General features: G+C 38.1%; 1 protein-coding gene across 3 annotated transcripts in view; it reads left to right on the top strand.

Moving 5' to 3' along the window:
• dnajc1 (DnaJ (Hsp40) homolog, subfamily C, member 1) overlaps window positions 1-14190 on the top strand; it is a 206258-nt gene that overhangs the window by 57340 nt on the left and 134728 nt on the right. For all 3 annotated transcript variants that reach the window (XM_073054644.1, XM_073054645.1, XM_073054643.1), the window contains exon 4: window positions 5468-5633. In XM_073054644.1, coding sequence (XP_072910745.1) covers window positions 5468-5633 — 166 coding nt within the window. The remainder of the gene's footprint in view (window positions 1-5467; window positions 5634-14190) is intronic.

The following is a 14190-nucleotide window of genomic DNA, read 5'->3' as shown; positions in this document are numbered from 1 at the left end:
TAATAATTTGGATGATGGAATTGATGGCTTTGTGGCAAGTTTGTGAACAATACTGAGATAGGTGAAGGGGCAGATAGTTCTGAAGAAGCAGGGAGGCTGGAGAAGGTCTTAGACGGATTAGGAGAATCAGCAAAGAAGTGGCAGATCAATAGAGTCGGGAAGTGTATTATCGTGCGCTTTGGTAGAAGGAATAAAAGCTTAGATTCTTTTCTAAACGGAGAAAATTCAAAAATTGTAGGTAGAAATTAACTTGGGAGTCCTTGTGAAAGATTCCTTAGATTAACTTGAAGGTTGAGTCAGTGGTGAGGAAGGCAAATGCTATGTTAGCATTCCTTTCTAGAGGACTGGAATATAAAGGCAAGATGTAACGCTGAGGCTTTATAAGGCACTAGTGAGACCTCTCCTGGAGTATTGTGAGCAGTTTTGCCTCTTAACTAAGAAAGGATAAGCTGACAATGGAGAGGGCTGAAAGGAGGTTCATGAGAATGAGACCAGGAATAAAGGGTTACCATATGAGGTGTGTTTGATGGCTCTGGCCCTGGGCTCACTGGAATTTAGAGGGGAGGGGAGGGATTTCATTGAAACCTATTGAATGGTGAAAGGTCTTGATAGATACGATGTGGAGAGAATGTTTCCAGTGGTGGAGAGTCTAAGACCAATGGACACACTCTCAGAATTGAGGGGCGTCCTTTTAGAATGGAGATGAGAAATTTCTTTCGCCAGAGAGTGGTGAATCTGTGGAATTTGTTGCCAGAGGTAGCTGTGGAAGCCAAGTCTTCATGTATATTTAAGACGGAGGTTGATTCTTGATTGATCAGGGTATGAAGGGATGGGGGGAAGGTGGAAGGTAGGATATTGGTCTGAGAAGAAATATGGATCAGCCATGATGAAATGGTGGAACAGACTTAATGAGCCAAATGGCCAATTTCTACTACTAGATCGATGTCTTATAGTCTTAAAATCAGTTAGTTATTGACTACAGGAAGAAAAAATTGAGTGTCTAAAGCCAGTTGTCAGGGGATTGGAGATGGAGGGGATCAGTAACTTACAATTCCTCTGACTTTGTCATTTCAAAGGATCTGTTTTTGGGAGCAGCAAAGAAGACACAGCAGCGCCTCTACTTTCTTAGAAGTTTGCACTGATTCCACAAGTCATCTAGAATGTTTTCAAAGTGCAGAGTATCCTAACTGGTTGTTTCAGGGCCTGGTATGGAAACACCAATGCCCACCAAAGACAATAATAATAAATAAATAAGCAATAAATATCAAGACCATGAGATGAGTCCTGGAAAGTGAGTTGGGAACAGTTCAGTGATGGAGCAAGTGAAGATGAGTCAAGTTATTCCCTCTGGTTCAAGAACCTGATGGTTGAGTGGTTTAAAATCTATTCTTGATAAACCTGGTGGTGTGAGTCCTCAGGCTTCTGTACTACCTTCCTGGTGGCAGCAGTGAGAAGAGAGTATGCCCTGGTGGTGGGTGTCCCTGGTGATGGATGCTCCTTCCCTGCAACAATGCTCCATATAGATGTTCTCAATGGTGGGGAGGGCTTTACCCACAATGTATCCACTAATTTTTGTAGGAATTTCCGTTCAAGGGTATTGGTGTTCCTGTGATGCAGTCAGTAAATATACACTCCATCACATATCTATGGAAGCTTGTCAACATTTTAGATTTCATGCTGAGTCTTCTCAAACTGCTAAGGAAATAGCTGTGCTGCTGTGCTTTCTTTGTAATTGCACTTGTATGCTGTACTCGGGACAGGTCATTTTAAATGATAATACAGAGGAAATTAAAGTTGCTGACCACTCTCCACTTCTGATTCCCCGATGAAGACTGGCTTGTGGACCTAATGTTTTCTCCACATGGTCAATGTATCTGCTCCTTGGTCTTGCTGACATCGAGTTAAAGGTTGTTTTTGTGGCACCACTCTGCCAGATTTCCAGTCTTCCCCAGATGCTGATTCGTCACCACCTTTGATTTGACCCACATCAGGCTCCTGAATCAGCATGGATAACTTTGCTCAGTTCAACACTAAACTGAATCCATAACCTGTGGACTCGTCTATGACTTGTGTTTGCAGCATTATTTATTTATTTGTTTTTTGTTTTTCTTTGTATTTGGACAGTTTCTTTTGCAGATTGCTTGCTGTTTTCATTCATTCTGTTGTATTTCTTTGTTCCACTGTGAATGTCTGCAAGAAAATGAATCTTGGTAGCATATGATGACATCTGCACTTTTTGATAAGTTTGTTTAAAAAAAAATAATTTCTGGAGAGATGTTTTTAGAAAGTTATCCAAAGTCATAGGTTTGGACCTACAACCTAATTCACTTACGGCAGTTTTTGGGATCACTCCGAAGGAAGCAGGAAATGTTTCTGCTTCCGCTCAATGTATTATAGCTTTTTCAACTTCATTGGCTGGGAGAGTTATTTTGTTGTATTGGAAAGATCCTAATACACCTACTGTTTGCTTTTTTTTTTTGGCTCTCCTCCATTATGTCGTGTTTAAGCTTGGAGAAAATTAGAAGTCGGACGTTTGATACACCTTTTGAATTTGAGCAAACCTGGTGACCTTTCATTCAATATTTTCATATGATTTAAATTTTCTTTTTTATTAAACTTTTTTTTTCTTTTTTTTTTAGGTAATTTTTTTTCTTCTCCGTGACTTTTCAGATTTGACCAGAAGTATTTCCCTCCTTTTTTGTAATTATATCCTCAAATGGAATGCCCAGTCTTTTTGTTTTAGGTTAGTTTAGTGGGATTTTTTTCTTTTTCTTAATAATGGCAATTTTTGATCTTTTTTTTGAATTGTTAAGAGGAGTTGTGGATATTGAGGAGCTCAATATTATACTATATATGATTTTGACTGTGTACACTTGTTTGTACTTCCATTGGAATATGTAATTTGATATAACTTCTCTTCTGATTTGTATTTGTCTTTATATATTTTTAAATCAATAAAAAAAGATTAAAAATGAAAATGATAATAAGTTTGTTTTGAACTTTGAAATTTGAGAACGGTGTTCCACTAATTTAGTCAAAGGCTCTAGTTGGGTTGAAGAAGATTAGTTATTCTGACTGGAGTTGCTTCCTGTATTTTTCTTGGAATTCAGATGGCTGTATGTGGCCAAGGTCAGAGAATTGTTTGGTATGTACTTGAAACTAAGGGTTGAGAATGTGGTTATGTACACAGCCAAGTTCAGGAACTTGGTTAAGTGTGCATCCGGAGCCAGGAACCAGAAACGTAGTTAGGCATGCAGTCTGTGGCAGGAACTGGGAATGTGGTTAGTGTGTGGCTGCCGACAGGAATTGTTAATAAGGGTGAGTATGTGGTGCAGTTCTACAGTTGTAGACTGGAACCATTGAGTGGTGAGAAAAAGGTAGTAGGCAAGAACTCCTGCACCTGTGTGTTCATATTTAAAACAAAAATTTGGGTATCCTGGAATTGATGACAATTGACTTGTCTCTTTAATTGGCATTTGTGCCAAGTAAGTAAAGTACATGATAAACAGAAAAAATTCTGTTGATGCTGGAAATCCAGAGTAATGCACTCAAAATGCTGGAGGAGCTCAGCATACCAGGCAGCATCTACGTTTAAAAAAAAGTGTCTATATTTAAGGCTGAGATCTGATGAAGGGTCTTGGTCTGAAAAGTTAAAACAGCATTTTGTGGTTATATTACAAGAGAGCTGTTGGTCTCTCCATATATGTCTACAGTAAGCTCTGGCCATTCCATCACAATAAAAAATTGTGTCCACCAATGATCTCTTCCAATATTTTGCTTACTCCTGTCTTATCTCCAGTGGCTTCACTGTTGTCCTCTAGTGGAATCTTTATTTCGTTTGAACTACATGATTTGAGACACAACAGTATGGTAGTCTCTTGACTATCCTCTATAATGGCCTAGTAATTTGGGTAATTCAGTGGTCCAAGTGCAACTTCAAAATTTAGTAAATATACATAGGTAAAGGAAAATTAATGTGGACCACATAAACAATGAACACAAATGGGATGCAACCACAAGATGCGTTTTATTTTGTGTACGTACCTTGTGTTGCAGGACATTCTCTTGCAACTGTCTTGTAATAGTAGAATTGTAATAGTCAAATTGACCTTGGGGGAAAAAAAGTTATGAATCATTTGGTCATGATATTTTTTGTCTCAACTTTTTCAGAATTGGTAGAAACAACTTCGTCTTTTCTAGAGTTGTGGACAAATGTATAAATAGGACTACCCTAGATAATGCATGGACTCAGTCAGGTTATGTACTCATTTAACAATCTGCGTTCATTAATTACGCATTTCATGCTATCAAGTGCTGTTGCAAATTTTGTCATTCACTGAAGTAGCTTGCTTATGCTTTGGTTTGAGTTAAGACTATACTATATTTAATATATTCCGTGTGCCCAGCAAATAGAGCTGCATTTAGTTTGTTCCTCCTTTTGATATGCTTGTAATATTGCAGGATAAAATGAAGAACAATAAACAGGACTCTGGAATAACTTGGTGAATCAAGTAATATCTACGGAGGCACAGTAGAAGTTATCATTTTGAGTTAACCCAAAATGTCAACTTCAACTTTTGGCTCCAGTTGCTGCTTGACCCACTGAGTTCATCTAGTGTTCTGTTTGTTGATTTCAATTGCAACATTTGCAGTCTCATTTGAATTCTGAAAATAAAGCAAGAATTTATTTTCTATTGTTTGTCAAGTGCAGTTAATGTGATAATTTAAAATATGCAAATAACAATATATGAGGGGTGATTGATACGTTCGTGGCCTAAGGTAGAAGGAGTCAGTTTTAGAAAATCTAGCACATTTATAGCACATTAAACCTAGCACAACAACATAGTTCTCTTCTACATGTACACACTTAGTCCAGTGGTCGTGGAGCATACAGATCCCTTCTTTGTAGAAGTGGTCCACAGCAGGGGTGATTGATAAGTTTGTGGCCTAAGGTAGAAGGAGATATACAGCTCTCGTTACATGCACGTGCAGTTCAACTCTGAGTGAGCAGTAAGTTTGAAGTTAATAATTCATCTCCTGTTATGTGGACCACTTCTGGAGGTCCAAGATGCCGACTTCTACAAAGAAGGGATCCGTATGCTCCACGACTGCTGCACTAAGTGTAAATGTAGGAAAACTAAATGTGCTAGGTTTTCTAAAATTGACTCCTTCTATCTTAGGCCATGAACTTATCAATCACCCCTCATACATCTTAAAAGCAAAATATTACCGCAATTAGTATTTTTAATGGTACAGAACAACTAATTTCTGGTTTGAAGAGGAGGTGCGGAGTAATCTATTCTTTATGACAAGTTCTATATCATAGGTGATGGCATATAGAATACATTTTAATGTGTCAAATACAAGAATTAAATTATAATGAACTGCAAAATAGACTTCAAGAGTTTTTGAAATACGATTTTACAACTATTTTGTGTTTAGATTGTATTATATTTATTTCTTTCAGGTATAATGAGATTTTAGAGAAAGGATTACCAGACTGGCGCCAACCTGTTTTCTACTATCGGAGAGTGAGGAAGATGAGTAATGTGGAACTTTCATTGCTGCTTTTCATTATTCTGACTGTCGGCCATTATGCTGTGGTTTGGTCAATTTACTTTGAGAAACAATTGGTAAGTTGACATCAACAAAGGCAGATCATGGTGTTGTAAGAATTTAAAACATATTTACTCATTGTTAGTAATCTGAAAATAGATCTGTGTCCGTAAAGCTTTACCCAACAAAGTTACGATGTTTTCCCATTTTCAGAGGTCCATACAAAAAGGTTGATGTATTGGTAATGTTGAACAGTATATCGAATGCTGTTAAAGTATATAAATACTTTTATTTTAAGGTTGCCTTCAGAATATCATATGCCGTTGAATTCTAACAATTTTTAATAGGAATATACGTGTATTTGGAGGGATCTGAGAGTCACTTGGGTACCTCAACATTCCACCTTACCTAGTACCTCACTGGTTTTTACGAATAAAATCTTGCTTTTCTGATTTGTTTTAAACCTTAATTTTCACACCTTGATCAAGCCGATATTCTCCACACAGCTTTATGTATTGTATTCAGTCTTCTCACCTAGATTATTTATAACCCATATCGGTAAGCAGAATCCAGCAAGAGATTAAAACTTGATCCAACCACAGCTAACATGAATTTACATAAAGCTTAGGTAGTTTTCCACATCTGACCCATTCTGATTCTCGTAAAAATAACAGTCTTGGATATGCTATTGATTTGTTTGAAAAAGGACGATCAATATTTTCAGTGCCAGAAGACCTCTACAATAATTATTACAAATCATCCTTGCCTGGACAAGTGATGCTACAAGTTTAGCAAAAGAGAAAAAGGAAGTGTATGTAAGATTTAAGAAGCTGAGATTGGGTAGGCTTCTTGAATAGAAAGCAAGCAGGAAAAAACTTGAACAGGGAGAGAGGAGAGCTAAAAGGGGCTACGAATTGTCCTTAGCTAGTAGAATGGAGGAGAATACCAAGAAATTTTATTCGTGCATTAAAACTAGGGTAGCTGGGAAAGGGGTAGGACTACTTGAGGGCAAAGGAGGGAATTTATGCAGGTGAGATACTAAATGAGTACCTTGCATTGGTATTCATCAGTGTTAAGGACATGTAGAATAGTGATATCACAGAGGGGCATGCTGATATTCTGGGGCATATTGAAACTAGAAATAAGTGGCTTTGGATCTCCTGAAGAACATTAAGGTGGATATGCTCTCAGGAGCTAATGGGCTTTATCATAGGTTATTGAGAAAGGCAAGTGAGGAAATTGATCAACCTTATTGTTGGGATAGAATTAATATGACATAAGAGCCGAACTAGGCCATCCGGCTCATCAGGTCTGCTCTGCCTTTTGATCATGGCTGATCCTTTAATGCTAACATTGCATTTGTGTTCCTCACCAGTGACTCCACCTACAAGTTAACCTTCAGGCTACCTTAATGGCTTTGTGGGCAAGTTTGTGGATGATACAAAGATAGATGGAGGAGCAGTTGGTATTGAGGAAGCAGGAAATCTGCAGAGAGTCTTAGACAGATTGGAGAATGGGCAAAGTAGTGGCAGATGGAATAGAGTGCATGGGCATACACTTTGTGGCCTCCGGTCGTGGTTGACCATGGGTAATGAGCCTCTGGTAGTCACTGGGAGTGGCTTCTCCAGGGCACAAGCCAGGGCAGAGTTGATGTGGAGATGCGTCTGTTGCCCATGCAGTGGGACCCCCCTCTCCATGCTGATGACAGGTCCAAAGGAATGATGAAAGTCGATACAGTTTGGTGCCAGCAGCATCGCAGGAGTTGCCGTGCCGGTGCTGGGTACAGCAGTCAGCTGCCTTCGGGACTCCGACTCTGGATTTTTCCTCGGGGTTTACTCCCAAAGCCTTTCCTGTGAGCGGGTATAGCTGCAAAGCAGCAGAGGTTTGAAATCGGAGTTTTCCCTTTCCTAGATGAGCTACCATCTGTGGTTAATGAGCCCTATCTGCCCGAAGCAACTGGTTTTAAGGCGCCAGTGGTCCGCCTTTGCCACTTCTCCTGTCAGTGAGAACAGCTCTGCCGGGCATAAGAACTATGCCACACGTGAAGGCCAGGAGTTGGACTTGGTTGTCAGATGGTATTTGAGATGCACACCATGAAGAACATTTGTTTAGTAGTGGGAGCTCATCCCCACTGCCACCCTTCGACTATCACTACCCTTGGAGCCGCATACAGTTTGGTAGAAGGAATAAAGGGATAGACTATTTCGGAGTAACTAAGGGTGTGACAAAGATAAAGGTGGGTGCTTGGTAGCAAGGAGACAGCTGAGGGAAATGAATTATTTAGAAGTATTTGAACCGCAGTTACAATGATCATGTAATCATCTCATCTCTTGCTAACCCACCCTTCTCTTAGAGTTTGCTCAAAGTGTGTTACAGTTGTTGAAAAGCAATGTGATATTTCTCAATTTGGTATATTATGAGAAATCTGGACTAAAGACATCATGTTATTTCTGGGCCCAGTGCTACTGTGTTAATTAGAGCATTTCCCATACTCTAATCAGGCAGTGATGCAATTATTATGTTGAAATTTGTCCTCTACTGTGCCTATTGTCTTGTTTATTGTTTATTAATTATTGTACTGCCCTGCAGTATTTTGTGCACTTTATTTAGTCCTGTGTAGGTCTGTAGTATAGTGTATTTTTTGTGTTGTTTTACATAATCTAGTGTAGCCTTGAGTTGTCTCACATAGTCTAGTGTAGTTTTGTGTTGTTTCATGTAGCACCAGGGACCTGGAGGAACGTTGTTTCATTTTTACTGTGTACTGTACCAGCATCATCAATGGGGAAAGGAGAGGTTCTGGAGGATTGGAGGGTTGCAGATGTTGTTCCATAATTCATGAAAGGGAGTAGAGATAGCCCAGGAAATTATATAGATCAGTGAGTCTTGCTTCAGTGGTTGGTAAGTTGATGGACAAGATCCTGAGAGACAGGAATTATGAACATTTGGAGAGGCATAATCTGATTAGGAATAGTCAGCATGGCTTTGTGAAAGGCAGGTTGTGCCTTACAAACCTGATTGAATTTTTTGAGGATGTGACTAAACACATTGATGAAGGTAGAGTAGTAGATGTAGTGTATCTGGATTTCAGCAAGGCATTTGATAAGGTACCCCTTGCAAGGCTTATTGAGAAAGTAAGGAGGCATGGGATCCAAGGGACATTGCTTTGTGGATCCAGAACTGGCTTGCCCACAGAAGGCAAAGAATGGTTGTAGACAGATCATATCCTGCATGGAGATCGGTGACCAGTGGTGTGCATCAGGTCTGAGACCCCTCCTTTTTATGCTTTTTATAAATGACCTGGATGAGGAAGTGGAGGGATGGGTTAGTAAATGTGCTGATGATAGAAAGGTTGGGGATGTTGTGGATAGTGTGGAGGACTGCAGAGATTACAGCGGAACATTGATAGGATGCAGAACTGGGATGAGAAGTGGCAGATGGAGTTCAACCCAGATAAGTGTGAAGTGGTTCATTTTGGAAGGTCACATATGATGGCAGAATATAGTATTAATGGTAAGACTCTTGGTAGTGTGGAGGATCAGTGGGATCTTGGGCTTCAAGTCCATAGGACACTCAAAAGCTGCTGCGCAGGTTGGCTCTGTGGTTAAGAAGACATACGGTGGATTTACCTTAATCAACCGAGGGATTTAGTTCAAGAGCTGAGAGGTAATGTTACAGCTATATAGGACCCTGGTCAGACCCCACTTAGAGTACTGTGCTCAGTTCTGTCACCTCACTACAGGAAGGATGTGGAAACTATAGAAAGGGTGCAGAGAAAGATTTACAAGCATGTGGCCTGGATTGGGGATCATGCATTACGAGAACAGGTTGAGTGAACTCGGTCTATTCTCCTTGGAGTGGTGGAGGATGAGAGGTGACCTGATAGAATTGTATAAGGTGATGAGAGAAATTGATTGCGTGGATAGTCAGAGGCTTTTTCCCCAGGGCTGAAATGGCTAACACGAGAGGGCACAGTTTTAAGGTGCTTGAAAGTAGGTACAGAGGAGATGTCAGGGGTAAGTTTTTTTTTTTATACAGAGAGGGGTGAGTGCGTGGAATGGGCTGCTAAGTGACTGTGCTGGAGGTGGATGCAGTAGGGTCTTTTAAGAGGCTCCTGGATAGGTACATGAAGCTTAGAAAAATAGTGGGCTATGGGTAACATGAGGTAGTTTCTAAAGTAAGTACATGTTTGGCACAGCATTGTTGGCTGAAGGGCCTGTATTGTGTTGTAAGTTTTCTACGTTTCTAAGTTTGACCATATAAATAGATAACTGGATTTTGTATACTGAACGGATTGAGCAGCAATATACCCATTAAGATTGTGTGTGGAGGTCAGCAGGAGACGCTCATGGAGTGAGCACTGTTTCAGATTCGCTTCATAACCTTTACTTTTTTTAACCTATGATCACCCTTATTTAACTTACTTTTACCTACACCAAAAGATTCTTGCTACTTTTTTGGACTTATCTTTAAGAGTTTATTGTGAATTTTTGAAGAAATGAATACAGAAATGGCCCTTAGATCTAAAGGGCGAGAACCTGGGAAGGATCCTAATGGGAACGGGAAAAAGAAAAAGACTGATCCTAAGCGCACTGAATTCACTTATGAAATATTATTGGAGGTTTTAAATGAAAAATTTGAAGAACGACAAATTTTTAAACAAGATATAAAGGCTTTTCAAGATTATATGGATAAGACAGATTCAGTAGTTAACCAGCAGCAAGTTCTAATCGCAACTTTGCAAGAGGATGCTCGGAAGCGAGACTTGATAATTGGAAAACTGGAGCAGAAATTACTTTCGACGATTAAACAGATGGAAACACTTAAAGCCAAGAGCGTCGACTTTGAGAATCGGTCCAGAAGACAGAACTTACGCATACTTGGTCTCCTGGAAGGTATTGAACAAGGGGACCCCTCGAAGTACTTTGCTCAACTTTTAAAGGATGCGTTCCCTTCTGTATTCCCAGACAGTCCTTCGTTACTCGATCGCGCTCACAGAATTATGCGTCGATCACTAAGTGCTTCAGCTAAACCACCGGTTGTAATTGTCCGATTTCACTATGTGCATGTTAAAGAGCAACTTATTCGTGTGGCTCGGCGTGTAGGGATGGTTAAATTTCAAGATCACAATTTTCGATTAGTGGAAGATTTTAGTCCAGAAGTAATGAAGGCAAGGCTTCTTTTTAACCCTCTGATGTCCGAATGTTATGAGAAAAATCTAAAACCTGTGCTCTTATACCCTGCGAAGCTCAGAATCTCTCCTCCAAATGCACCACGGCGTGTTTTTCTTTCTACATCTGAAGCGAGAAGCTTTCTGAATGAGAACTTCCCTACTGCTACGGATTCTCGTTTTTAATAAATGAATGATTTTGATCGTGCAAGATGGTTTTTGTTTCCAAACCCAGATTTTGTTTCTGGCTATTGGTGTAGGTTTACTCTATATTTTACACTCCAGTTAAAGTTTTTTTTCGACATACTAATCTTTTTATTTTACTTACTTCAACCACTGTACTTTATCTTTGGTCATTATTATTAATCCTTCGAAGGTGAATTTTTTTTTACTAAGATGGCGGTTTCTTCTCTAAAATATTTTTGGCTTTTTTTTATTTCGCTATTTTTTTTCTCTCGTCTTCTTCCTATAATGCATCTCTTATCACAGTTTAAATTTTTTTTTGGTTTGTTTGGGTTTTAACCTGATTTATAAGTTACTAGTGATTATATTCTTTTTTTTTTACTACCAATTATATTAAGAAGTTTGGTTTTAGTATAGTGATTATTATTTCTTTAGAGTTTGGGTGGATTTTTTTTAATCCTTTATATATGGAGTTGTCTTCTGCTGATATGGGGGTAGATTTAGTTTCATCTTTCCTTTTTCCCAGCCTAACCCTGGCTGGGGTGGTCTTTTTTCCTCTTGGGTGGGGGGGGTGGGGTTTTTTTTCTAAATCTTATGTTCCTTATATCAGTTTTTTTTAGTTTTTTCATTTGGGCTGATTTTAAACTACTAAAATGTCCGCGATGTCGTCACTTCCGGGTCCGCCCCTTATTTTTGTTCCTCTTCCGGGTGCATGAGTTCATAATTTGGTTAACCCTTTATATACCAAAGGGTTGATTTCAGAAGTATGGCTCAGACCATTAATTTTGTCTCTTGGAATACCAATGGCTTAAACCATCCGATTAAACGGAAGAAGATTTTCAAAGTATTCCAAAGACTTACTGCTCATATTATTTTTGTACAAGAAACTCATGTGAGGAAAGAGGATAATTTTCACTTTTTTAGGTTTTGGAGGGGTCAACAGTATCATTCGAATTCGAATGCTAAAGTAAAGGGAGTTTCAATTTTTATTGACTCTATTGCATTTGTCCAACACGATATCTTTTCGGATCCGAATGGTAGATTTTTGTTAATTACTGGCTTTTTAACAAAAAGGTTGCTATGGTTAATGTTTATGCTCCAAATGTGGATTGTCCCGATTTTTTTAAGTCCTTATTTACTTCTCTACCTAAACTAAATGAATATAAGTTAATAATGGGTGGTGACTTTAATTGTTGTCTAAATCCTTTAATGGACAGATCTATATCTACTCAGACTTTACCTAATAAGTCGGCCACTTGTATTAACTCTTTTTTGACTGATAATGGAATTTTTGATATTTGGAGATTTCGGCATTCTAAGGACAAAGAGTTTTCATTTTTCTCACATGTTTATCATTCCTACTCGAGAATTGATTATTTTTTTATTGACTCTTGTTTTATTCCATCGGTAATTGGTTGTAATTATGATATTATAGCCATCTCTGACCATGCTCCATTAAAACTTTCTATTAAATTTACGGATACAGTTTCTAGTGTTAGACAATGGCTATTTGATTCTACCTTACTGCAAGATCCGGATTTTATTAAATTTATGAAGGAACAGATCGATTTCTTCTTTTCAACTAATTCCACGGATGATATTTCTTGCGGAACACTTTGGGACACTTTTAAAGCATATATACGTGGACAGATTATCTCCTACTCTGTTGGTCTGAGAAAACGCATTAAGAAGGAAACTCTTTTATTGGTTGATAAAATTAAAGAGATTGACAAGAAATATTCGATTACTCCTAGTAAGGAGCTTTACAAACAAAGGGTTGAACTTCAAACAGAACATAGTTTATTACTTACGTCTTCGATTGAAAATCAATTAATGAAAACCAGATCTGATTTTTATATACATAGTGATAAAGCGGGTAAACTGTTAGCTAGTCAATTGAAGAATGCTTTGGTTAAACGTCAAATTACTAAGATCCGTCAGCAGAATGGGGATCTGACAGTTAATCATGATGAGATAAACAAATCATTTCAAGATTTTTATACCTCCCTGTATCATTCCGAATTCCCTCATGATCGTAATACCATGTGTGATTTTCTTGGGAAATTGAATTTTCCAGAATTATCATCAGATGATCTTTCAATATTAGAAACTCCTATTACGGATGCAGAAATTAAAGGGGTTTTTCCTCTAAGAATTCTGGGAAAGCACCAGGTCCAGGTGGGTATACAGTAGAATTTTTTAAATGTTTTTCCACTACTCTTTCTCCTTGGTTATGCAGGGTTTTTGAAGAAGCAATTAGATTGGGCAATCTGCCACAATCTTTTTATAGAGCTTCCATTTTTTTAATATTGAAGAAAGATAAAGACCCTACTGACTGTGCATCCTATAGACCAATATCTTTATTGAATGTAGATTCCAAGATCTTTTCCAAGTTACTGGCATCCAGGCTGGAGAAGGTAATACCCCAAATTATTTCGGAAGATCAAACTGGTTTTATTAAAAATCACTATTCTTTTTTCAATGTTAGGAGATTATTGAATATTGTTTATACTCCTTCACATAGCACTTCAGAATGTGTCATTTCATTAGATGCGGAGAAAGCATTTGATAGAGTTGAATGGCCATACTTATTTAATGTGCTTGAGAAGTTTAATTTTAGTCTGACATTCATTTCCTGGATTAAACTGATATATCATACTCCAGTAGCCTCGGTGCTTACTAACAATCAAAGATCTCCCTTTTTTCGTTTATTTCGGGGTACTAGACAAGGCTGTCCTCTTAGTCCATTATTATTTGATATTGCTTTAGAACCCTTGGCAATTGCTATCAGAGAATCACAGAACGTTTTTGGCATTAATCGTGGGACAGATATACATGTTATTATATGCAGATGATTTATTATTATTTATTTCTGATCCTGAGAAATCCATTCCTGCAGTTATATCATTGTTGGATCAATTTAGTGATTTTTCCGGGTATAAATTAAATCTTAATAAGAGTGAATTGTTTCCTTTAAATAGACAGGTTCCAATTTATGGAAGTTTACCTTTTAAATTAGTTAATGACTCTTTTATTTACTTAGGGATTAAAATCACAAAAAACTATAAGGACTTATTTAAGGTTAATTTTTTACCCTTAATCAATCAGATTAAATGTTTGTTTACTAAATGGTCACCACTATCTTTATCTCTGATAGGTCGGATTAATGCTATTAAGATGGTTATTTTACCCAAGTTTTTATATATATTTCAAGCGGTACCAATTTTTATTCCAAAATCTTTTTTTGCTAATGTTGATTCAAAAATTTCCTCATATATACGGCA

The sequence above is a fragment of the Hemitrygon akajei genome, chromosome 8, assembly GCF_048418815.1.
Source record: "Hemitrygon akajei chromosome 8, sHemAka1.3, whole genome shotgun sequence".
Lineage (NCBI taxonomy): Eukaryota > Metazoa > Chordata > Chondrichthyes > Myliobatiformes > Dasyatidae > Hemitrygon > Hemitrygon akajei.
Note: the sequence above shows the minus strand (reverse complement) of the source record. Positions and strands in the feature narration are given on the sequence as shown.